The sequence below is a fragment of the Arachis stenosperma genome, chromosome 6 (genome assembly GCF_014773155.1).
Source record: "Arachis stenosperma cultivar V10309 chromosome 6, arast.V10309.gnm1.PFL2, whole genome shotgun sequence".
Lineage (NCBI taxonomy): Eukaryota > Viridiplantae > Streptophyta > Magnoliopsida > Fabales > Fabaceae > Arachis > Arachis stenosperma.
The window spans coordinates 22,092,801-22,119,595 of NC_080382.1; the positions used below are offsets into that span (position 1 = coordinate 22,092,801).

At 38.2% G+C, this 26,795-nt stretch overlaps 4 protein-coding genes across 5 annotated transcripts; 1 reads left to right on the forward strand and 3 right to left on the reverse strand.

The window, feature by feature from the left end:
• Window positions 1-8,664: 8,664 nt before the first annotated feature.
• LOC130936658 (ubiquitin-like domain-containing protein CIP73) lies at window positions 8,665-16,643 on the reverse strand. Of its 2 annotated transcripts, none has more exons than XM_057866771.1 (18): window positions 16,386-16,643; window positions 15,411-15,577; window positions 15,173-15,290; window positions 14,785-14,880; window positions 14,532-14,638; window positions 14,323-14,403; window positions 12,818-12,985; window positions 12,643-12,712; window positions 12,418-12,569; window positions 11,926-12,090; window positions 11,773-11,844; window positions 11,433-11,553; window positions 11,048-11,365; window positions 10,836-10,969; window positions 10,512-10,739; window positions 9,649-10,221; window positions 9,206-9,361; window positions 8,665-9,108 (listed from the first exon to the last, which is right to left on the reverse strand). In XM_057866771.1, exons 2-18 carry the CDS (start codon window positions 15,537-15,539, stop codon window positions 9,037-9,039), a joined length of 2,760 nt encoding a protein of 919 aa, XP_057722754.1. In that variant the 5' UTR covers window positions 15,540-15,577; window positions 16,386-16,643; the 3' UTR covers window positions 8,665-9,036. The 2 variants fall into 2 exon arrangements, with proteins under 2 accessions (XP_057722754.1, XP_057722753.1); XM_057866770.1 differs by having other exon boundaries at window positions 14,532-14,650.
• Window positions 16,644-16,779: 136 nt separating this feature from the next.
• Window positions 16,780-21,774, forward strand: LOC130936659 (ATP-dependent zinc metalloprotease FTSH, chloroplastic). The gene is made up of 5 exons (XM_057866772.1): window positions 16,780-18,333; window positions 18,598-18,844; window positions 18,937-19,120; window positions 21,045-21,216; window positions 21,311-21,774. The coding sequence occupies exons 1-5, from the start codon at window positions 17,053-17,055 to the stop codon at window positions 21,530-21,532; spliced, it is 2,106 nt and encodes a 701-aa protein (XP_057722755.1). The 5' UTR covers window positions 16,780-17,052; the 3' UTR covers window positions 21,533-21,774.
• A 285-nt stretch (window positions 21,775-22,059) lies between these two features.
• Window positions 22,060-23,324, reverse strand: LOC130936660 (protein ALTERED PHOSPHATE STARVATION RESPONSE 1-like). Its single transcript, XM_057866773.1, has 3 exons — window positions 23,257-23,324; window positions 22,953-23,176; window positions 22,060-22,860 (listed from the first exon to the last, which is right to left on the reverse strand). Exons 1-3 carry the CDS (start codon window positions 23,287-23,289, stop codon window positions 22,149-22,151), a joined length of 969 nt encoding a protein of 322 aa, XP_057722756.1. The 5' UTR covers window positions 23,290-23,324; the 3' UTR covers window positions 22,060-22,148.
• A 124-nt stretch (window positions 23,325-23,448) lies between these two features.
• Window positions 23,449-24,282, reverse strand: LOC130933880 (protein ALTERED PHOSPHATE STARVATION RESPONSE 1-like). The gene has a single exon (XM_057863487.1). The coding sequence runs from the start codon at window positions 24,280-24,282 to the stop codon at window positions 23,449-23,451; it is 834 nt and encodes a 277-aa protein (XP_057719470.1).
• Between the last annotated feature and the right edge of the window lie 2,513 nt (window positions 24,283-26,795).

Consider the following 26,795-nt stretch of genomic DNA (forward strand, 5'->3'; position numbering starts at 1 on the left):
AGTCCTAATTAATTGTTTGTAGATATATTTACCCTACTGTCCAATATAAGTAACCTTGTAAAAAAGATGCACTCGTTTTTGGTTTAAATCCAATAACATCCATTTGTATTTCATGATAACATCCATAAAATTTTAAAATAAAATTAACAGAAAACACACATAGACCAACTCTAATCCCAATTTATGGCTTATAGTTCCATTTAGCTTTCTTAGCCCGTTCCGCTCTTCGAACCAGTGATCTTGTCCTTGGATTTGTCCAATGGTTTTCAATATTTTTCTTCTTTTCCCTATCCTCCACATGACGACATGGCACATTGATACACCTTCTACCACGCTCCTAGAGACGTTGTCTTTGCAAATTAATATGTCAGTTACAATTTCTTTCCGAATTTGTTGCACTTGGGCCTTTGGTGACAAACAGATGTATTTGTGTTTGGTATAAAATACATTAAAGAAGAAAATATAAATCCAACCATCATAAGTAGAATTCATCCAAAAAGAGTTATTTATCAATTATTAAATGCGTAAAAAAGTATCGGCATATGTTTTGGATTACACTAATCGTCGTCCAAATAGGCATGTTCAATTCATCCTCTACCAAGATCTTTGGATCCCACATTTTCATCCATTTAATGATATATACACCATAGTCCCATCTATGCAACACAAACAACAAAAAGTCATGCCAATATATTAAAATTTTGCTTTGGTTGATTTTTTTAACTATTCTTCGTTTTCATCTCTAGACTTACCCATTTGGCTGTTTTTGGAGCTTTGTTTCATAGCAACACTCATAGCTCTCAGCTGTGAATACTACATTCATGTCTACAGTTGCTGCCAACTCTTAGAGAAGAAAGTCCTATGACAAGCCAGATAGAAAAAATTAGGGAGAAAAATATAAAAAACATACATGAAAGGCAACAACTAACACCCAAAAAAATTTGCATCATCAAATCTATTCTCACATACTACATATTTATCTATTTTCTCTCGGTGCTCGGAGTGTGGGCCATTGTGCATGGAGTATAACACCCATAGTTATCAGTATGCCGGTGGAGTACATATAGCCACCAGTGATAATCTCGACACACTGGAACGAACCACTTCATCGTTGAATAAAGCATGTTAGCATATAGTTTTTTTTTCCGCATTCTTGTAATGAAAAATAGATTTTGTGTGTAGATAAGTAAGTACGTGAATTACTTACATATTTAACTTGTTTTGCCTTTTCTGCATCGAACCAGTGCTGCCCCGCGGCCCATGAAGCTGCTAAGAACAGGGACAAAACCAGTGTTCGTGTCGACACATTGTTCAATATTATCATTAGTCAATATTAGGGCATGCAAACCCATTTTGGATTAGTTAAACACCTAACGAAATAATTAAGAGTATCCTTTACCGACACAATTATGGGTATTAATTAATATCCAGCGGGTAAGGATAGATTGCACTAACCATTAGTCTCGGCAGAATACAGTAAAAATTCGTGCAGAACCTTGCGTTGCTCGAAGCATTGAACATGACACAATAGTAATCAACCACCTGAACAAAATAAATGCATTGCATTTCATAGCACTTTAATGCAGAATACATACTCACCAATTAATTACGGTTTTTTTGTTCGGTCTTACTGTATCGCTTAATCTTCTACGCTATCCCAGTGATTGAAGGTCCGCTCACTACAGCTGAACATCATCACCATTGCAAATCCACGCGAGCGTGGCATTCTTTGCAACCCTACGATTTGCCGTCCACTTGTATATCTTGTTCATGTCATCACTTGTAGGCCTTGCAGCACCCACAGATGACATTAGTGTGTTCACCACATCTTTTATTTTTCTTATGTTTTCTGGTGCTTCGGGTTTCGGAGTCGCATTTTGTTCGTTTGTTACCGGAGATCCTGGCGTTGAGTCTGGTATGTGCATCTGAGTGATGCCAAGCGAGAATGACAGAATTGGAAAGTCAACTTGAATTGGGTCCTCTGGCGCAACATACACTTTCATTGCAAGTTCTCCGGATTCCCTGCACATTCACTAACAATTAAGTGCTCTTAACTGAGCACGAATTAAAGTAAAGAAAGTTGTGTAACTAGCATAAGATTAGATAGATAACATCTATTATTGATTAAATATTTCACCTGAAAAGTAGGAAAGAGTCAAAGATAAAAAGTCATGCACCTACTATAATTATCAATACTTCGTATTATTGTTAAATTCTAACTTGCCTTTTCTTTGAAGGTACTTCATTAATATTATCATTTATTCCGTTTTCAACAGGTATGTTGGGCATTGTCTCATCCCCTGTGGGCGTTTCAGTACATGTCTTATTCATACTCATAGTATTCCCCCTATTGGACATATTTTGGGACTCTTGACTGTAGTTTCTATTTAAATAAATTGAAAGTTGAGCAGCTATAGGTGATAATAACAAAAGACACTTGACACAAATCTGATATGATCAAGTAAATCTTGTACGCTTAAATGTGTAAATGATGTTAATTCGAAAGTTTACCCAAAGTTTCTTCGTGCAGAATAAAGTAAAGAATGGATAGTAACATCCGCAATGCCAACCAATTAGCAACCATAATGCCACACAGATAACATCGGGTGTGAGGCATGCATAACATTTGAATTAAAATGATAAATATTAGCTATTTGAACTCCTATTCTAGATAAATCTACAAGTTACAACCTCTAATGTTGCCATCCTTCTCAACTAAGCACAATATTATACGTAGGTAACTATTAAAATTACTTTATAGATGGTAAAATTTTATATACAAACAAATGTAATGATTAATTATGTTAACGCAGATGTCCCAAAAAAAAATTTATACTAGTATACTATTAGAAAGAGACAGGTTAGAGCATTAAAATTTCATATTATAACTGAAAAATCATTAACTTGCCTTTCCTCGGATGACCCTTCATCAACATCATCATTTGCTGCATTTACCATTAGCGTGTCGTCCATTGTCTCCTCCCCTGTGGGCGTTTCCATACATGTCTTGTTCTTACACACTTTATTCTCCCAATGCATCCGTTTTGTGAATCTTGACTACAATTTCTGTTTAAATAAATTGAATGTTGAACAACTATAAGTAATAATAGAAAAAGGTCACCTAGCACAAATATAATCCAATCAAGTAAATCTAGTACACCCAAATATATAAATGAGTTTAATTCAAAAGTTTACCCAAGGCTGCTTTGTGCCGAGTAAAGTACAGAATGGTCAATAATATCCGTAATTCCAATCAGTTAACATCCATAAGGCCACATGGATAACATCAGGTGTCAGGCATACTTAACATCCAAACTAATAAGACAAAAATTAGCTATTCAAAATACCATTTAAAGTAACTAATATTGGCATTACTTAGATCTTTATTTAATTGGAATAACGCTCATCAAACTGTCATCTATGTTGCACATTAAAACCAAAGCAGCTTAGTAAAGGTAGGGCTGGCAATCTATACCCTATCTGCGGATACCCAACCCGGACCAACCCGTTTGAGTAGGGTTGTCTACCCTACCCGCAGGGCAGGTAGGGTAGGGTAGGGTACGGGTTTAGGATATACCCTATCCTACCTTACCTGCACCCCTAATATATTATATAATATATATGTAATGAAGAAAGTGAGTGTTGAACTCACAATCTTTCTCTTATAAAAACTTGAAATAACTACTAAACTAGTTGATGATCATATTATTTGTAGTTTTATGATAGATTTCTTTAAGATTTTATTATTTTTAATTTTAATTTGAACTTAATTTTTTTTATTTTATTAAAATGTATGAAATTTGGAATAATTAAATTTTATATTTGCTTGAAATTTTTTTATTTTTCTGTGGATAGGGTCGGGTAGGGTAGGGTTTAGAATTTTAGAGTGTGGATATAGTTAGGGTTGAGAAATTCTCAACTCGCGAGTAGCGTTATGGTAGAATCCAAACCATACCCTACCCTACTCATTACCAGCCCTAAGTAAAGGGTTTTTAGCTATGCATATAAGGGAGAGGACACAGTTTTCAAAGTTATTATTTTATGAAGTGAATGCTAAAACATAAAAAGATGTATTTAAATGTGTAAGGTCTATTGCCATGCTCAAGATAAGTAGCTCCAACAGTTTTTTAAAGATGAATATATAAGTTACAGCATAATATCACACTTCTAAATTAGATAAATAATTAATTACTTTATACATGATAAAACTTTATATACGATTAAAAAGATGCAAAAACTAAAAAATATTTATACTAGAATACTATTAAAAAGACGCAGGTTAGAATAATAAAATTTTATACTATAATTGAAAAATCATTGAATTGCCTTTTTCTGGAAAGATGTTCATCAAATTTAGCAGGTGACGCATGACCAGCCGGTATGTCGATCTTAGTTTCATCTACCGTGGGAGCTTCTTTACGAGTCTTTCTATTAGACTTTTTTTTTCCTAATGCATCCTTTCTTTTATACACAGTTGTACTTTTTTGGTATCTCAGACATCTTCCCAATTAAATTTAGAATCCCCTACAGTGTACAAAGTATAAGTTTTATTTTCATCATAGCTTAAAAGAAGTGATCCAATTAACATATCTTTCACACTTATCACTATTAAAAGATTATATATCTATCATATGCCTCACCGAGTAAGATGTGTTTTCCTCTTCATCCATCTTCTTTAGATCAGCAAGTGATCAGTCTCTGATCCACGGTTCTCTCCAACTATATCTTCCTAAATCTCCATTCTTGTTAGTATGGAGATATATAATTTGAAAGTTATAGTAATTGCTATAAACAAGGTTTACTATATAATAACAAATAACAAATCAAAGGTTAGAGATATACGGCTCACCAGTAATGCGAACATACATTCATCTACTGTCTTCTTCCCTACATCCTGAAACCTCAAAACTCCCTCAATTAGAAAATCATAAATGTACCTCACCCAATATATCTTTCTTGGATTCGATACATTAATGGCAGCCCATATATGTATGCCTGAAACGGTGGCCTTCAATGAGAAAAAGAACAAACACTTCGCTATCAACATGATGAACTGTCTCCGGAAGTTGATTCTATCGTCATCGGACTGCATCGAGCATGTGATAGCATCCCTTTTCAAATATGCTTGTGTCTTTCCTGTGAAGCTGTTAAAAAGTCGGTGTTCTGCTGGTGTTTCTGAAATTTTGAAACTATTCCCTGCCAAACACAAAATGAGTCGATGTAGTCCAAATCTTTAATGGCTAATTTTACCGAAAACATATAATCAACAAGATTATTGTGAATTTTTTTTCTTTTCTCCCTATTTTATGTGAGAGATTGCTTACCATGGTTCCGTAGTCCAAAATACCGCACAATGGATTGAACCAATATGAAAATTTTTCTTGTTTTGACGATCAAAGACTTCTCATTCCGACTATATGATGATGATGCTAATGCCACCATCATATCTTGGTTGACAGCCCATTCGGGCACATATTGCAGCCAGCCAAATCCCATGTTCTCCACCTCCATTATTTTCTCTCTACCCGCATCTGAACCTAATTACTTCATAACTGAAGCCATGCAACATGACGAGTATCTAGATACCAGTGTTTTCTACACAAACATTCATAATCAGCACAAAGTAACAACGAAGGAGAATGTCAGTTTTAACATTTACTATTAAAATACAACAACCCGAGTTTATAGTTAATTCATGCTAACCATTCAACATACCTTTTTTGGTCCACAAGTTTTTTTGCAGTCCTCTTTCGGGAGCGTTATTCTTATGTGTCTCTTTTTTGCTCCTGGTATGAGTCATGCCTACTTGTTTTTTGAACACCTGTTCACGAGCAACTGCTATATATACTTAAATAGCCCACTTAACTTAATCATCACATACCAACATGTTATCAATAGCATAGCTACGCTAACAACTTTGCTTAGTATAACATCTATGATTGAAACATATCTTGCTTTATTATTAAACTATCACAATAGCCTCCCAAAATACCATTTACGTGTCCAGCTTTTTGAGAGTTTACTGTTAATCTCTAGAAAATTTTAAATTCGATACCCACCTGAACTAACAACTTTGCTTGCAAATAACTTTGAACAAAAGTATGATATCAAGAGATTGCATATGAAATTATGATCCTCCCTCATATCCCATTCTCTATTACTACCGTGATTGTTGTGATAACCACACTAATTAGGTTAGTTCAATACAAAAATCATGATTATTTATTATGTATCCATCATTCTCATAATCATTTCACTAAAGTAACTAATCAAAATTGAGTGAATTAATTTGTTTAACTATATACCATTATTTAAATAGTCATATATGTATGTATGTTCAGTTCTTAGCAGACACCAATTATGTAGGAATGTCTACTAATCTATGCAAAATTTCAACACAACTTTTTATAAAGATAAAGCAATTCACACTAAAAAAAATCAAGGCATAACATCTCTATTGCATCCGTATCTAGAAGAATTTTTTTTACATGAATAAAAACAGAAATCTAAAGAAAAAATACTTTGTCACTAACCTTAAATACTCCTTATGTACTCCCACTATAGTTAACTATCATTATCAGTCAACTATTAAAAAATACATAATTTAAGTGGCACATAAAAATAATACTTTATTCATATTTTTTTCTGTCTCCCAGTAGAATTGACAAAGAGAAAAAAAAGGAAAGGTATCTGAAGCAGCTAGAATGAAAGCAATTTCGTTCTTGCTCTGCTCCTTCGACTCAACTTTATCATCTAGAGACATAAACGCGGCTTTTTCAGTGGAGAACTTTGAAGTATGGAGGCAACTTGAATGAAATGGCTACTTTACATTTGTCACACTATGAATAACTTTAAAGAAAACATAACACCAAGCACGCAAAATAGCAAATCAAACCACAGTTGAACAAATAAAAAATCAGGAAAATCGTAACACCTTAGAAAAATCATGGTTGCTTATGAAAACGAAAAAACCCCTTTTTTGATGTCTTTCCTTCATCTCCACGCCCAAAACGCCATATTTGCAAGCTTTTTCCTTTTCCTAAACACACCAATGTGAGATAAAGACCAAAACTTTCATCGTTAACATCGAATCTAGCCACATGCAATAACTGATAATGGAGCCCCAATATGCCAATTAATCGAAACATAAAACGAGATAACATACCTATAGAAGTCGGAGATAAGGCTATGCGATGCTCCGATGACAAAGCTGCTGGGTTTCCTCCTCTCTGCGCTTTTTGTTTTTCTCGGTTGTGAGCTTATGGTTCGAATGAAATGGGGAGAAAAGTCTTGATCTTTCACTGGGGTTAATTTGATAGTGTTTTCGGATATTAATCTACTAGACAGAAATTGTATTTTAATTGATATAAATGTAGATGAAAGATGTTAGGGATTTAATTTAGAAAAAATTAAAATAAATTTTGAAAATGAAATTAATTACTCCACGCATGGAGAAGAAGGTTGAGTGATAAATATATTATTGATAAGCAGGTGTACTCCACTCACTTATCATGAGATTGTCATTTATTCTGAAATTGACATTTATTTTGTGCTATATCTACATTATATACTATGTATAACTGTTAACTGTCAAGTAGTCAAAGATAAAAAAAAATGAAACTTGATTATTGCATTAAAGTCTAAAGAAGAGAAATGCCAGATGAAAATTAAAATTTATTGTTTTTTTTTTCATAAATCATCCATCAATAGTTAAAAATGTAAACAAAAAATATATTATTAAATTATTAAAATAAAAAAAATTAAATTGATGACCAAAAATAATAACCACAAATAATAAATTTTGATAATTTTTTAACAATTCTCTTTAAAGAATCATAGGAAGTGATTTCTTTTCATGTAATGTTAGGATGTCATTTTGACATGCCTTCAACGCAAGTGCTAGGCAACTAATATGATGTCTTATTTTGAATATTCTTGGAAGCCTTGTTTATTACCAACTAATTACGTTTTACATCTCAAGTCGAGGGTATAGACTATAGAGTTGCAAAATCATTCTGGTTAATTTTTTTGGATATTGGATAAAAATTGGTATAATCCTTTAATACTGGAAGTTATGGTGTTTTACAAAATTCTGGGGGCTATAGAATTCGTAGAGTGCAAATTGTCAGATTAATTTTTTTTTTAATTTATAAAGACAATACATAGACTGCGTATTATATTATTTTAATATTAAATTACAATACGCAAACTGCGTATTGTATTATTTTAATATTAAATTGCGTATTGTAAATACACAGTTTGCGTATTGTCAATACAATACGTGTTCTGTGTATTGTGCTTGCACAGAGCAACACCCCCATAACACTGTAAATCTCTATTTTTTGTAACATTAATGTAAAACTCTCTCCACTCTTCCATATTAAAATAAAAAATCCAATCATTCTAGGTGATTCTCGAGAGTTAACACGCCAATTCCGTGCTATGTATATGATACTTACTGTGGCGGTGTTATTACTTAGTACTTCAGCTCCTCTGAAGTCAACCAAACGTGTACCCAGCCCAATTCAGGGGCAAGATCAGTAATCCCACATTACAATTTACAGAAATGGTGACAATTGATTGACTTGCACCATCAGATCACCTATCATATCGTCCACATCAATGGTCAAATACTAAAGATCCTCAATAGTTGTAACGAAATCAGATCACTAAAATCCGCAAGGACGCAACATGTACATATACTATTTTTGATGAATTCTTCTTGTGTCTGAATTTAGCCCAAAAGTTGATAAAAGTATTAAACCATTTCAAGTGGGGCTATCTCCATTCAAGGGAAAAAAAAGAAAAAAAAGAAAAAAAACACAGAAAATAAGTGGGGCTATCCAACGCCTCATTGTTATAACCAAGGCGTGTGGGGAAAATTAAAATTTCACACATCCATCTGGATGTCTGTCAGAATGATCCAGACCAATTAGTCACAATTACCCAAACTTTCTAGAAACTAGAAAGACACCTAGGATGGCCACACGAAATAGAGGCACTGAAGCAGAAAATACATATCCACAAAAGCTGCAGTTACGACTTGTCCTGCTCAGAATGTCCATCTAGCCGCTGTCTCACATCAAATCGCAACGTCTCCAAATATTCCTGCGCAATCAAGTGTGTCCAACTTTTAAGAGTTCATATGCACAAGACCTGTATGCAAAAGCTTAAAAGCAGAAGCACAACACCAAAGAATACTTACGCTGGCAAGACTCTCATTACTGCATAACTCATCCAGAATATCATCGGTAACATTTACACCCCCAGATACCAGGACGGCATTTTCAGCTACAGCACGGAAAACATCTGTTGGTGGGCTCAAGTGATCAATCCTATCCACCACTTCTTGAAGGTTGAGCTGGAATACATACGAGATAAATATACATTTGTAACTACTATTATTGCACCTCAGCTTAGAAAATAGGTTAATGATAATAGATTCATTGGGGAGATTTTTTTTGAGAGAAAAAGGGGGGGGGGGGGGGGGGACAACCTATATATTATGGTTGAGAGCAAACCAAAAGAAAGCCGAAGATACGATTATCTAAACCAAAGCAAGTAACTAGAAGCTAATCTTATTTTCTCAATAGCCCAGATAAATTACAAAACATGGATGTGCAGTAATACAGGAATCTGCGTACAGACCTGTAAAGTTGTATTATCGGAGTTTTCATCTCTGCAAGGTGCCAAGGTCTCAGGTTCTGCAGCAGAGAATAGTGGAGGAGGAGTATCCCCACCAGCCGCTCGGGATACAATAGGCATCATCTGTTGAAGAATCGTCGAAAAATCAATGCCACCCCCTTGCCCCCTTTCCATCCCGGCAAACATATTTCCCATATCCTGACTGCCAACCTGTTGGACAATTTGATTGACTGTGTTCATCATCTGTGGGCTCTGCGTGAACTGCTGCAACATATTCCTCAAGCCATTAGGTGAGTCAACCCCAGTTTGCTGTGAAACCCCTTCAAGCAAACCATTCAAAGCAGGGCTATGCAAAACCTGAGACATCAAACCAGCCATATCAATCTGCCTATTACTAGAGGGCAGCGGCTGCTGGGATGGTCTATTAGGATTTCTTGCATTCACAGAAGAGCCATGACTTGGAAGAGCTTGTAATGTGTGTTGACCCTCTGTTCCAGTTTGCTGACTTTGGTTGACAGAAGAACCGGATGATACGTCAGCGCCTTTACTTACAGGAGGTTGAAGTCGTGTCCGCCTCTGTTTTCACAAATAAATTTGTCTATAAATAATTTTAAACAAAATGTTGAAGAATACCTCCTGATGTATTACTGGGATTCACTGCTCAAATTCAGACTCATCTCTCAAATTACATTTTCTAAAATACATGAATAAAATTTTCGAAGGGACAGAAGAAACTACAGCAGCCTTTTAAATGATATGGAAATACCATTCCAACATCAAAGCGAACAAATACATTTCACAGAGCATGCCACATCAATGGGGAAATTTAAGGCATCTTAGTCAGAAAAAATCACGAATAAGCTTACCTTACGCTCTAAGCCACCCATGCCCAATCCAAGAGGAGCAGCTCTGGCAGGTTCAGCTACACCCTGTTTCGCACTTGCAGATGGAGCATCCTTTACTTGTTCTGATTTCACTGTTGTTTCTCCACCAGAAGAGCTTTGTAAACCTTGACCGGAAGAACTTGAAGGGTAATTGTCAACTGAAACACCTCTCTCATCATTATCACAGGTTTGCACTGCCTCAGTTTGGAGCTGGTTGTGATTGAGGTTAAATATTAGTCAATTAAAATTTTTATGGGGAATAGATATATAATTAGCTATGGGTAGAAGTACTACAGCTCCACTTACAGAGCCACAGCCAACTGAGGATGCAGTTGCAGTTCTGAAGCCATTCATCCCGGTGGTATCTGCCTGCTCATCTCTCTGGGAAGACCTTGATTCAGAACCAGAAGACAAGTCTCGGCCAGTTGATGCCATCTGACCTGTTTAGATGCAAAAACAGTTTAAAAACTTGAATGCTAGCGGAAGCTACATATTTTGCACAAGAAATTGACACGCACCTGATGGAGCTGTGTTATCTCCTTGTATATTACGAACTAAGTTCCTAAAGAAATTCGATTCATTTGCAGCAGATGACCATGGAGTTGAATTATGTGGTGGCTGTGAAGTAGAAACACCTGACCCAGTCTGTGTGCCACTGGCAACTCCAACACCAGGAGGGTGAGATGGGAAGGCTGCCGACATGAAATTTCTAACGGGCAACGCACGTGCAGAACCTGAATCCCCAGGGCCAGGCTCATTACGGTTTTCATTTCTTGTCCCTTCTCCATTATTTGTCCTAGAACTAATTGCTGAAACAATGGGAGCAAGAGCAGTACCTGGTACAAAGAAGAGTTATTAAAGGTTTGAACGATTCAAAGAAAACCCAGAACTAGTTATATGTACCAGCATGTATATGAATGTTCACATTCCGCGGAGCACTTCCAATACCAATGGCACCAAATGCTGGAGGAGTTGAAGAAGGAATAGGACCACCAAATAGTGAGTTTGTCTGAAGAGGAAAGGGCTGAAAATAGCACAACATCAGTAACATCAGAAACTACAATGTAAACAGTATCCAACCTGTCCAAAAGACTAGAGAAAATGTTAAACAAGGACATAAGCAAAATTCCAGTTTCCCATTTGAATTAATTAATTGCATTTTGAAGAAGCATCACCTAATGCTGAAATAATTGGTCTGGAAGAACCATTAAAAAAAAAATTATAGATTTAAAAAATGTCAAACCTGAACCATTACAGGATTTGGCCCTGATGGAGAAATATAAACTGCAGGTCCAGCATTTACAGCAGATTCTGCCTGAAAATTGAATATTAACCTGAAGGATCTGTTGACACAATAAACTAAACCAAATCCCTTAAGTAAAGGATGAAAACATACAGGAGACTGTCCCATACGCAGGGTTAAAATCGTTCGGCCAAGCTCAAGTAAAAGTGTGCCCAAATGCTGCATAGCAAGTCCTAAGTGTGCTGCCTCTGACTGTATTTGATCCCTTATACTTAAATCAGACGAAGTTCCCTCTCGCTCCAACCGTCCAGCAATATGCTAGAGTCCCAAATTATATATAAAACATTCAGATAGGATACATGATAAGGATGGAAAGGTTAATAAACATAATGATCCTACATTTAAATATGAACTTCATCGCGATAACAATATTTCTGTGTTTCTCAGAAGTAACTTAAGACTCGTATTATGCTTAGTATTTATGCTTCATTGCGCGAACATATGTGATCACTGATCAGAGATGGACAATAAGGAAAGAGGAAATTGGAAGTTTTATATAACAAGAGACTAAGTAATAAATGCATCTCCCGAATAAATCATTAAAAGGGTAAGTATGAATATTTGTAAAAGGGAATCCTTAATTACAGATATCGCAGCAACAGCTTGATGACTAAGCAACTGTTCTGTACGATGCAAGATGGTGCTTAATGCTTCAACTGTTGGCAACCCTTGTGCATTGGTAGGCAATTCAACCCGTTGATCTCCAGCATTAGTTGAAGATAAATTTGACTGATAACCTGCATAAATAAATCTATATAACTCCATTTCCTTTTCATTTGCATTAAAAAAATCAAGTGTCAGTGTCATCACCATTTAGCAATAGTGTCTGTTCCATGCGATTTATAAATTCAGAGAGTGTGTTCAATGAATCAGGAATTGGCTGAAATGTAAAAGAAAATGAATGAGGAAAATTGTTAATTGTAATCAACAATGCATTAAATTTCAAGATTTGGAGAGTAATGCATAAATGTTACTATGTTCATACAGCATTGAGAGAAGGGATTGGTATGGCCCCAGAAGCCACAGGAATTTGAACAACATGAGGCAGAGATTGGAATGCCTGACCAGGAAATGTCTGGCCAGACTGTGCTTGATTTCCAGATGCATTTTGATTCCCAGAATTCACGACCGCAGCTTCATTCCCTAGCGGAGCCTGTACAGATAGATTGGGCTCTAGTTTAAATACATACCTACTTGGCTACTTGGTTCAATGGACATATATTGCACAATGCATGCAGCAAAACAACATACACAAACATCAAAGCACAAGCCTGTGATCCGCATCAAATCTCTTTGACAAATCGTAGCAAACAAGTAGTATCATGAGGAAAAGTACACATTTTAGCCCTCCAAAAAATTGGGGAAAATAAAGTCTCCAAAATTAGATAAAAACTCAAGATACTTGATATTTAAAAATATTGGGAAGGATACATATATATATAATGAAGGTTTTATGCACTAAGGAATACAAGCCACCTGAAGCAGGTAATAAGCAAGTAAAGGTCTCACGATCTACTTAGTAGAAATGGTGATGGATGTCAAAAGGAGGGGCCTAAACAACAATATTTAGGAATGTTGCAAGAAAAATCACAAGAAACTTACTTAAAAACCTATTAACCTAGGTAGGGGTGCACATGGGCCGGGTGAAGCCGGGTTTGATGTGACCCAAAACCCGACCCGAAATGTACACCGGGTCTATTTATTAGACCCGAACCCGGCCCTAGACCCGATGAAACCAATACACTTTCGGGCCACAATTATACCGGGTAAAAACCGGGTGAAAACCGGGCCGTTAACATTACATTACGTTGATACCTTCTTATAAGCTAGCATGTAAAAATATACAAATTTTCAAGACTCCAACCATTATTTAACATGGTAAAATTCACTTAGAAAAATATAACAAGAACCAACCCTTCTTCAAAATTAAAGCATAACCACAATCAATACTAATATTATCTAATAATACCAAATATTTAAATCAATACAAATAACACAATATTATGCATTAGTCTAAAGTTTTATGCATTCTAAACATAAAACATTAATTTATAGTCTTATAATGACTAACACAAAATATTAAGATTTACAATACTTAAATTCCACATAAGAATAGTAATGATCCATCACTAATAACACAAAATATTAATTGTGTATGATGACCGGGCCACCGGGCCGACTTCGGGTGACCCGAGCTATGGCCCAGACCCGACTCGAAATAATGACCGGGTCTATTTTTGAGACCCTTACCCAGCCCTAAATCCGATGAAATCACATCAAATTAGCCCCAAAAATATTCGGGACCGGGCCGGGCCTTCGGGCCGGGCCGGGTCTGTGCACCCCTAAACCTAGGCAACAGATAGGCTATGGACTTGATCAAAGTCAATTTTGGATTAAAAAAAGTTGGATATGTGTAGTACAAAAAAAAATATATCAAAATGATGCAAATACAAGGGATAAAGAGCTTTTCAAACAAAACGCGATACTAACTGTAGCAGGTTGGGTAGCATTGGGAGGACTACTTGTGTTCTGACCACCAATTCCAATAGAATTCAAAACTGCCCCAATAACCTGAAAACATGGCACATCTATATTTCTTTGGTAATAGCATTATAGCAAAAGTACTTTTTGGAAAACTTAACAGAATAAACAATGAATATGAACTACTAAGATATAGATGCTAATTACAAAAGACACACCCGTGTAAGGTCAGGAACAATGCCTTCTCCTTGGTCCCCCACATTAAAAGTTCCAAGAACAACACTGTGTGAAATTTGTCCAACACGGTTACGAGGAGGCACGGAGGCTGCATCATTTCCTTCCAAATAAGAAGATTTATCACTAGTACAGTACAATACAACAAAGCATTGATGTAATTAAATCTGACAGAAACCTAGTGGAGGGGAGAAAAAACTTCAACATGAATGCATCCTTAAGTTATAACTGCATTACCATTAGCACCAGCTGGCTCAGCAGTACTATTACCAGAAGCCTGTGACTGATTTGGTTGCCTTTCAACTAGATGCAAGGTATGCCCATTCTCGATATCTTCAATGGTTAAGGATTACGGTATAAAACAAATAGATAAGCACCACAATTTTCAAACACAAACTCATTTCCCCATTTGATTCAAGCTATATCATTTCCATCTGCCTTAAAATCAAATCCATTCTTTTTCGAAAGCCAGACTGATAGCAATGTTGAATAATGAGAAGACACTAGCCATACCTATTGTGCTTTGCTTACAAAAAGATAAACAAATTATTCAACAACTAAGAAAACATCCAGTCCACCATAAATTATTCTAACAAAAAACAACGAGTCACAATTGGAAGGATACGATACTCAGATAGCACATGCTCGTCCTTTAAGACTTTTCCTCTAAAAATCAGCCGTTGCTGACCAACTGGAAGACCAATTTCATTAGCAATTTTCTCCTTTAACAACGAAACAGGCATCTGAAACCATTTTTAAGACCAAACTAGTATTATAATCTGATGGTCTAATATAAGAGCAGAAAATTTTTTTTTGGGGGGTACAAAAATCCAGTAATTGACATAGATGGAGACGGTTCTTACATTTTTGTCCAGTTGAAAATTATAGACACGTGAATCTAGAGTCTTGATGTTGAGTTGAACAGTTGAATCCGAACACTCAGCCGATGTAATGCCGGAACTAGAGCCTTCATTAGAGCCCTGACTTGCCATGCTGTTTTCTCAGCAACAATTTCACGGACCAAAAAATTCTATAGAAAAAATCCCCCGGGGCCAAGGAAAAACAATTAAATAGGAGGTAAACATTCATTTTCAGGCATTTAATTACAAAATTCATTAAAAAGGAAGCCATATCACGAATGCGGATATTAAAGAAAATTATGTAATGTGTACTATTTACTTTTCTCAAGAACTCGTTATTCATAAAGACGCTCAACGGCATTATTGCCGTGGCACCTCATCTTCATCGAATATATCAACTAGGTGAATGGATATCCAATCCATACATTTTGCAAGTAAAAATTGCTTATTTCTATGGACACATAACGACATATAGAGGCCACAAAGTATAACATAACAGGTCTCCTACAGCACAAGCAATCTAGACACGGCACCAAAGCATGGCAATGAACAGGTTTATATCCGCGACATAAACAAAGGCAACTGAAGAATACAGAAATACATTTGAAATTCTTGAAATGATTTATAGGACTAGTAAAAAGTAAAATGCCTGAAAGTTAGGACAGATTTTGATACAGCATAAAGAGAGTAAAAATAATGAGACATGAGAGATATTTGATAGATAAATCAGGGCAAAAGGAAAGCAGCAGAGGATGTATAATTACATTAGAAAGGAAAAAAAATAATAAAAAGTGGTGACAGAACCCGATCCAAGAGTGAGCAGAAGAAGTTGGCGTTGGGGAAAGAGGTAGGAAGTAGGGAGAGAGAAAGAAGCGGTAAGATCTGAGGGTATAGAAGATTCTAGAGAGTTAACAACGAAAAAATGAATGAAGTATAGGATAAGATAGGAACAACCGAAACGGCGGAAATAGTGCTCACCGTAACCGGAGATGAAGGCGATGATCTTTGTGCGTTTGTTTAATTTGGAGCAGTAGCAGAAACCCAAGAAAATGAGGGCTATTGCTATTGCAAATTTGCAATTGTATGCTAATACCTTCTTTTATTATTTATTTATTTATATTATTATCGTGTCGTAGAAAAAGAAAGGAAATGGAAATATCAAATATGGAATGCGTGATGTTTGGGAGGAGTATCGGGTATGAAAGTTTTCTCCTAGTCCCTGTGGGCTACTATGGGGGATAGTTGGGCCTTTTTGTTAAGGCATAAATCACTTTGAAGAAGCCCAAGTAAGAGAGGCGCGCGAGGTCGCTGTGGATATTTTTCTCCAGTTGTTTAAAGGGATGGGAGAAAGGAAAACAAAAATAAAGGGATGGAGTATCAGCCACGTGTGCTAAAGAAGATCACAAGCCAAAGTTATGGCACAGGTTGAAGTTGAAGTTGAAGTTGAAGCAGCTCGGTTGTTCATCTTAAAAACGCAACAACGTAGGATTACTCCACATTCGCCCAAATGAAATAAGGAAGGAAGCAACTAGCAAGTGATATAAATATAATTGAGGAGCTGATTAGATTAGAGATATCAGAGGTAGCAGTAGCTTGTTGTCCTGAACCAGATAGAAGAAGCAATAAAGAAAGAAAGAAGATAAGGATGGCGTTTCTGTCGTCCTCAGCTTCAAACTTGCTGGGAACCAAAGTCCTAATATCGCCCCCAACTCCGAAAACAACGAAATCGAGCTCCGCAAGAACAAGCAGGCTCATCAACGCAAAAAACCTGCAACAGCAACCACAACCACAATGGAAGAAATCACTGCCTGCTCTCACCGCCCTCTTCATCTCCTCCCTTACCCCACAACCACAAGCCATCGCCGTAGACAACGCAGGGCCCCCAACCGTCATCGAGGCCCAGCAGCCCAGCACCCAGAATCCCTCTCCATTCTCTCAGAACCTTCTCCTCAACGCCCCCAAACCCCAGGCCCAGGCCTCGTCGGACCTCCCCGAGGGCTCCCAGTGGCGTTACAGCGAGTTCCTCAACGCCGTCAAGAAGGGCAAGGTCGAGAGGGTCAGGTTCAGTAAGGACGGCTCCGCCCTCCAGCTCACCGCCGTCGACGGCCGCCGCGCCACCGTCATCGTCCCCAACGATCCCGATCTCATCGACATCCTCGCTATGAACGGCGTCGACATCTCCGTCTCCGAGGGCGACTCCGGCAACGGCCTCTTCAACTTCATCGGCAACCTCCTCTTCCCCTTCCTCGCCTTCGCAGGCCTCTTCCTCCTCTTCCGTAGGGCCCAGGGTGGCCCCGGGGGCCCAGGCGGCCTCGGAGGCCCCATGGACTTCGGCCGCTCAAAGTCCAAGTTCCAGGAGGTCCCCGAAACCGGCGTCACCTTCGCTGACGTCGCAGGCGCTGACCAAGCCAAGCTGGAATTGCAGGAAGTTGTTGATTTTCTCAAGAACCCTGACAAGTACACCGCTTTGGGTGCTAAGATCCCAAAAGGGTGTCTTCTGGTGGGGCCACCTGGAACCGGGAAGACCCTTCTGGCACGGGCGGTTGCCGGTGAGGCCGGAGTACCGTTCTTCTCTTGCGCGGCTTCGGAGTTCGTGGAGCTGTTTGTTGGGGTTGGTGCTTCCCGCGTTAGGGATTTGTTTGAGAAAGCCAAGTCAAAGGCGCCGTGCATTGTTTTCATTGATGAGATTGATGCCGTGGGGAGGCAGAGAGGGGCTGGTCTCGGAGGCGGGAACGATGAGAGGGAGCAGACCATTAACCAGCTCCTGACGGAGATGGATGGCTTCTCTGGTAATTCCGGTGTCATTGTTTTGGCTGCTACCAACAGGCCCGATGTCCTCGACTCTGCCCTGCTGCGGCCCGGCAGGTTCGATAGGCAGGTTACTGTTGACAGGCCTGATGTTGCTGGCAGAGTTAAGATCCTTCAGGTAAGCATCCTCTCTTGATGGACTCACTGGGGATTTAATGCTAATCTTGATAAACTTAAGCACTTGTGATATGAACCCTTAGTTTTTTTCATATATGGAATTGGTTGTTTGGAATGATATATAGTGCATGCTTGGATGATTGGTATTAGCCTATTAGGTTCTCTCACCACTTTCAGTATATCCAAATGTTTGCTGGTGTCTAAGATAAGCATGTAGGTGCACACATGTCTGTATCTTGACTTGTAAACTTTTCATGCCTTTCAGGTACATTCTAGAGGAAAGGCACTTGCAAAGGATGTTGACTTTGAAAAGATTGCAAGAAGAACCCCAGGATTCACCGGGGCCGACTTGCAGAATCTGATGAATGAAGCAGCTATTCTTGCAGCAAGGCGTGACCTTAAGGAAATAAGTAAAGATGAGATATCCGATGCCCTTGAGAGGATCATTGCTGGACCAGAAAAGAAAAATGCAGTTGTTTCAGATGAGAAGAAGAAATTAGTAGCCTACCACGGTTTGTATTATTTATTATGTGTTACGTAGCTAAGCTTTGCTGCTTTTAATTTATTCTTGGGTCATAAACAATTTTTTCGTTATTAATTTCAGAGGCTGGCCATGCTCTAGTGGGTGCTTTGATGCCCGAATATGATCCTGTGGCGAAGATTTCAATCATTCCTCGCGGCCAAGCTGGTGGTCTCACATTTTTTGCTCCCAGTGAAGAGAGGCTTGAGTCTGGACTGTACAGCAGAAGCTACTTGGAAAATCAGATGGCAGTTGCTCTAGGAGGAAGGTTAGTAGACCATTGCTCCATTGCATATGTGATTTTGGGGTTTGATAAGTACTATCACACCACCTCGTAGTTTGAACCCATGGATGGGTTTTGATAATTTTTTAGCATGATTTTTAACCATGGTTTTAAACTAGTTAGCTTTATTCAGAAAACAAAAGGAGCAAGTACACAATAACACAAACTCATGATTAATAATTATAGAAAGAAGAAAAAATAGATAAAAAGTTTTGGCAGCGCCACCAAAGGTTTCTAGAAGTAGCGCCCAATTCCATGCAAGAAAACCCCAAATTACAGAACTAATTAAAATAAAAATAATAAAATAAGTCCTAAATTGGAAGATAACTATAATATTATACATTGGTTGGTCAACCGCTCTCCCCAAGTTAGCACCTAATTGTCTGCTTTATGTCACTATCAAACATCACCAAGGAAAACTGCTATCCGTGTTCCTATTGAAACATAGACTAGGATAGGATGTGGTTTCTCTACAGGAACTTACTCATCAAGAAGAACTACTTGGGAAGAATCGTCCTCCATGTTCATGATCCATCAAAACCTCATGATCATGGTCAGAGGGTCTTGTTGGGTTGCTTAGTCTCTGGAAAAACGTGTTGTCACCTCCACCTTGTGTGCTACCACTATACATGAACTGTTGGTTTTGTGGCTGAAAGAGATTTTGATGGTGTTGTTGCTGTTGTAGAAGGTAACCAGCTGGGGGTGAAACCATGAGCGTCGAAGAGTTTACAGCTGGGACAGGGCGTGACCCGAACCCAAGACCCAGCAGATTTGGCAGCCCTGATGGTGCAGCTGGGGATGCTGTTGGTGCAAAGGGAGCGTTTGGGCCTCCGGTGAATTGCTGCACCATGGCACGGAAGTTTGTGGTGTCTGTGGTCAGCAAAGTGGTGGGAGTTCGCCGTGAGGCCCGTGATCGGCGCCGTGCAGGCTTTGAGACCCGGCCCTCTGGGCTTAGATTTGGGGATGATGTTGGTGGTGAACCCGAATTCACCATCATCCCCATCCCTGGCAGAGGGTTGGTGGTGGCAGTGGCAGTGGCAGTGGCAGTGGTGGGGGTTGCTGCGGTGACGGGAATTGAAGGATTACCTTGGGAAGGGAAATTTTGGTTGTAGAATTGTAACCAGTCATTTGGGGCAGACATGGTTTAGTTCATGACCAATGGCCATATAGGAGGACAAGAAATTGGACAGTTGAGGGGGAAGGAAACTAACGTGTTGTGACTTGGTATTTATGGTGGTTGTATTTGTTTTTTTTTTTTTTTCTTCTTTTCTTTTAAGTGCATTTTATTATTTTATAGTGGTTTATAGTTTATACCTAGTATTGAGTCAAAAGTGTGAACGTAGGGCATGATCCCTGACTCTGAATTTTGGGGAAAGCAGTATATTCTAAAGGCGGCAGCCACTGACATGTCTTGGGAGATTAACCAATTAACTTCTTAATCTTTTGTTAATTATTATTACAATTTAAATATAGTTTTTTTAATTTTTATTTTCCTCTCAGAGAATTCCAATGCAATTGTAAACTTGGATTTAACAAAAGTAGAAAACAAATAAATATTTCGTGTAACATGTGCCATTATCTTAAAGAAAAAGGGTTTGGTGTGGAAAATATTTGAGTTTGACTGAGTGACGTGTTGAGCATGAGCTTCTGGAAGTGGGTTGATTGGGAGATTATCTATCTAATCTGTGGCAGTGTCTTCCTTCCTTATGCCCTGCGTGTTCCTGGAAGCATCATCATCCTCTCTATCTCTCCTCGTGTAGTTTGGCAGTAGGTGAATCTGTTGACTGAGTCAAAATAGAATAAGCAAATATTAATATTTTATGAAAAAGCACATTAAAACTTTATGAAACATGGTGGTGGTATTTTATGGTCACTCACTCACTCAGACCCAAACAATGAATGCATGCAGGGTTGCAGAAGAGGTAATATTCGGGGAGGAAAATGTGACGACAGGAGCATCAAATGACTTCATGCAAGTTTCAAGGGTGGCAAGGCAGATGGTTGAGAGATTCGGGTTCAGCAAGAAGATTGGACAAGTTGCTATTGGCGGCCCTGGTGGTAATCCATTCTTGGGCCAACAGGTATGGTACCTACATCACATTTTCATCGCTGTCGTCATTCTTGGACATGCTTTCATTTCTCACTATTACCTATGTTATTCTTAACTAACCGCAGATGTCAACGCAAAAGGATTACTCCATGGCAACTGCCGATGTTGTGGATGCAGAGGTGAGGGAGCTAGTGGAAACAGCCTATTCGAGGGCTAAGCAAATCATAACCACCCACATCGACATCCTTCACAAGCTTGCCCAGCTTCTCATTGAAAAGGAAACCGTCGATGGCGAAGAGTTCATGAGCCTCTTCATTGATGGCCAAGCTGAACTTTATGTTGCCTAAGGCCCAACCTTGTTTCCCTACCAATCAGCACAAATCTTGTTCTTGTTTGTATCATAAGAGCAGTACACATGTTTAACAATTCGGTCAATACACTTCATCAAAGCAAGAAGTCGAAAGTTGTATAAAATGGTTTAGAAGCAGAGACATTTATTTGTGGGATGAATGCATCTGGAAAAGTTGTGCATTGTTCTCCATTCACACCCAGTTCAATACAAAGATTGCACTATACATTTTAGGTTTCACTTTATAGTTTTGTTTGCCTTTACTTCTTAAGTGTTACTATCTCTTAATCTTTGCTTCTGAGTTCTGTCTTTTTACATGTCTGACCTTATTTTATTAATTTCAAATAAACATTTTAACTTATTTTAAGAAGTTTAATTTTAATGCACCGAACATACAATCACATCCGTTTTTTCCCATGACCATTCACACTATTAATGTATGTATAAAATTATTTTATATTTGTATCAAAGTTAAATTTTATTTTAAATGCGTAACATGTAAATTTCAATTAACCAACCCTTTCTTCGAAGGTTAACATATATGACATATAAAACCTTGGATGCAATGCGACAAGAATCAACGAATGGTGCAATATGAATAAAGCGAAAGAAAACTAATGAATGTTGTTGAGATCTCCCGAAAGATGGTTGTCTGGCTCAATTTGCTGGCACAATTGTTCATATGCACGAGTGGCGGAGGCAGTGAACCTCTCCATTGCAGCAAAAATATGTTGGAGACCTGACTGCAAGCTCATAGCAGCAAGAAGTTCACCACGATGCACAGCATCCCCTCTACCCATCTTTATCTCCCGAGACTGAATCACTTTGTGCATCTTTTGCTCCTGCCTCTCCAAGATTTTCACTTGTCTCTCCAGTTCCTTGTCCAATGTTGCTTTTTGACGAGGGTCTGAGATATGCTTATCCAAGATCTCATTCACTCTGAGGATGAATCTGTTGACGGCTTCCACCATTTCCTTCTCCGATAGATCATCCATTGCCCGTGACCATTTGCTGCAGATAACAAACAGAGGCGGTGCACCAATCCCACCAGAGGAAAAGGGTGGTACTGCTGTTGTTTCTTCAAGATCATGCATCAGGCATCTTACTAGCCAGCCATTCAAGGCTTTGACATGCGACTTTTGGGCGTATATCCAATCTGAGAAGCTTAGAGTCCAGTTCTTAATCTCAGATTTGAGTTTTATTGCTGCATAGAGATGAGAATTACTGAGCTTTTCGTTGAAGGAGGTATCTAAACTCCTGGCTTCAGCAATCTGCCTACACTGTCGTTTGTAACATTCTAGCATGTCTTTCCACATTCGAAGAAACCTTTTTCTCACATATATGAACCAGTGTTAGCTAAGGGGTATCAATATAGCTAGCAAACAGCATCTAGAGAAAAGAGGGTTCAGAGTATATACCTAAAGAGGAAGGTGCTGATGTGCGGCCATAACTGGTGCTCCCTCAAGTCGCATATGGTGTTAGATATGTTGTCAACTACTTGGAAAGATATTTTCATTTTGGTAGCTAGAAGAGCAATCATGGTCTCCAGGGAATCAATCTTGTGAGCATCAGCACCCGTTTTACTGATGCGCCTCAACTGCCTACACTTGTTCTGATGGATTATGCGCAATTTCTCCTCGCCCTGAAATGAAATAGCCGCGTTAGTTCATTTTAGTATTAACAAATCAACTCATCACACATGGTTGGTTGGTGCATATATACCTTGACTTCATCGTAGAGCTTCTTCTCCCACATACATAGCTTGTTTAGAGTAGAGCAAACATTCTCGGATCCCATTGATCTCCGACCAACCAAGAGGGATGATTGCATGCTGCAATGGACCGTGACAGGCGTTGAAGGACTAGTAAATACCTGCATCAACTTGCAACCAACTGAAAAAAAAACCTTACTTTTTTAATTCAAAACTTGTTCATCTGATTTGAAATTGATAAACAAAATACACAACACAGGAGTGGGTAGCCGCAGCCATAGGTGATAATGAGTACCTGGATTAACGGCTATATTGCGATGGTACCGAAGTTTGCCAACGTCCAACATTTCCAAGATTGGGTTTCCCGATTCAGATGCTTTCTCAAAAAGAAGCTGAATCTCTTTCATTGCCTCAGAGAAACTACTACCTTTGGCGAAAGGATCCTCCGATTCTTTCTTGTTCCAAGTTGAAGTCTTTTCCTTGGAAGAAGCAGCAGCAGCGTCAGCAGCATCCTCCTTCTGCTGCTTGGCTTCTCCTTTGTGAGTGTGATGATGATGAGTAGGAGTAGGAGTGTGCGGGTTGGGAGCAGTGTAGGGGAGATGGTATTTGTCGAAAGAAGTGTCAAAGAAGTTGAGGAAATCCCATTCTGAGGTGCTCGGCGGTGACGGAGGAGGAGGAGGAGGTGAGGAATCATAACGGGTAGTGCTTTGGTTGAACAAGTGGGATATTTTATTCGTATCCATATCCATATCCGCATCCGTATCTGTATCTGTATCCTCATCCACTGAGCCTGAGGAGGCAGAGGAGGAAGAGTGCACATGTTGATGGCAATTAGAATAAGGAGGTAATGGTAATGTTTCAGAGTGACGGAAGAAGGTGTGGAGAGCGAGGCCAAGACTTTTGAGGGACTGCATGTGTGCCACGTGTGCATCAGCCACAGCGTAGCTCTGGCGGAGGGCCTCGTCCAGCAAGTTGCAGCGCTCGCGGCACAGAGCCACCGCCGGAAGTCCATCCACTCTTGAGGCGTTGCAACCCATCACCCCTGTCTTGCTTTCCTTGAAACTGTAAAATGTCGAATTTGAATTGGAATGAATGTTACTATTACTTCTATTACATTACATTCACTTACATGGAAGCGGAAGGGGAGCCTTATTGCTTTATTCGATACTAACTGGTAGTACTAGTAGTGAATAACGGTGATTATTAATATGATTAATAGCATTCAAGTGTATGTTAGGATAGCATATTGACTTATTATGACTAGCTTGAGGGGTGGGCCTCTCTTTCTAATTTCTATGTTTACCCATTAACTTCCAAAAGTGGCGGGTACTGCCAATGCAACGTCTCTCTTCCTCCTAACTCCTAATTCAATTATTGTTCATTGCTATTCGTGGTCCTTTCCTTCTATCCTTATGCCTATGTACTCTTTATTCTCTCTACTGCTGCTACTACTAACCTTTTACGTTCTCTCACACACACACTCAACTTTTTCATATCTTTTATTCTTAGGTAAAAAGATAATTACGTTATTGACTTTGAATCAAGAGAGTCATTGGTATAAACATGTCTAAAACGTTTTTTTTTAAGATATTTTTTAATTATTAAAATTTAACACATATAATTAATTAAATTATGTTATTTTTATTAAAATTAGACTAAATAAATTAGTTTAACTAAAAAACGATAAATCAAATCTTAAATTAATTTAAATTAATATTATTTTTTTATAAAAATTAACTACAATACTTTTATTATAAATACTCTTATTATAAAAAATAATTAAAATATTTTTATTTTATATATATATATATATATATATATATATTAATTTTAAAAATTCTAAATCTTAATTATATGACTGGAGAGAAGTAAAAGACTAGAATTTAGGATTTTTAAAATTATATATATATATATATATATATATATATATATATATAGTCATTTTCTATAATAAGGATATTGAGATCATTTTCTATAAAAAAAATTAATTTAGATCACTTCAAGATTTGATTCACTATTTTTTCAATCAAATTAATTTGTCTAGCCTAATTTTGACAAAAATAACACTTTAATCGATTATATATGTTAAATTTTAACTACTAAAAAATATCTTTAAAAAAACGTTTTAAGCGTCTTTATCTGAGTGGCTCCCTTGATTAGAAGAAGAAGAAGAATGTCTACTGAAAGCTTGAGTTCTGTAGTAGAAAAAAGGTCACCGGAAGAAGAAGATCTGGTGGCAAAGAATACCAAGAAAGTCAAAATGGATGAATTCATACAAGAAAAGAATAAAATGGAGGAGGGAGAACAGACCATAGAACCGGATGAAGAGGCTATGGAGGAGGGACACATCGTGCCAGAAGAAGTAGGTGTTCAGGAGACCATTCCGGAACAAGCAACGAAGGCTTTCTATAAAGACAAACTGATAAGTAATGGTTTAGACAAACTGAATCCAGAAGAGATTGTGGACATGGTAGCAGAAGATTATCTTTCTGGGGAAGAGCTGATGGAATCAGAGGAGGATGAAAAGACTCCCTTCAATCCTATGCCAAAAGTTGAAGTTACGCTCGAGGAGTATGACGAATGGTGTAGACCATGGAAGCAATCACTCATAGTGAAACCTCTGGGAAAGAAGCTGAACCTACCTACTATGGAGAGATGGGTTAGTAGAAGATGGTCCAAGAAGGGGGCTGTCCATGTCATGGACTTAGAAGGAGGATATTTTTTTATTCGCTTCTCGGACCAGGGAGACTATGCGCATGCCCTCTTTGAAGGACCATGGAGGATTGCTGATCATTATCTACTCATTTAGAGATGGAGACCTTTGTTTATCCCAAAGGAAAATGAGGTTCAAAAGGTAGCAGTTTGGGTACGTATCCCAAATCTCCCAGCAGAATTATACAATAGATATTTCTTATGGAAGGTGGGTAAATCTATTGGAACTATGCTAAAAGTAGATGAACACACTTCTATACATTCAAGAGGTAAGTTTGCAAGGATTTGTGTTGAGATCGATATTCGAAAAAAATTGGTGCCGTCCTTCTCAGCACTTGGGAAAGAATTCAACCTTGTGTACGAGGGACTACATCAAATCTATTTTAATTGCGGTAAATACGGTCATCGAATAGAGGGCTGTCCGGATGAAAATAAAGAAGGACAGAAGGAAATAAGGCTTGACCAACAGAACCACCATGCAGCTGCCGGAGATCTTCCTGCTCAGAACACTTTCGAACAGATTCCAATTCCGAACCAGAAAGGAAAAAAATTGTGATGGAGAAAAATCAGGGGGCTGGTCTTGAGGAGAAAGCCGTTGCTAATAATGAGCAATCTTCTCAGATTTTTACTAAAAATAAAGTAGCTGATACAATTAAGGAGGTGGGGCCCTTTGGCCCTTGGATGATTGTGAAGAAGCCCCAAAGAAGAAATAAACAGAGATATGGAGAATTTAATGAGGAGAAAAAGAAAGCAGTTAATGCAAACAGATTTGGCATACTAGTTGATGAAGAAAACAACCAGGAAACAAATATGGAAAAACAAGATATTGCCAATTTGG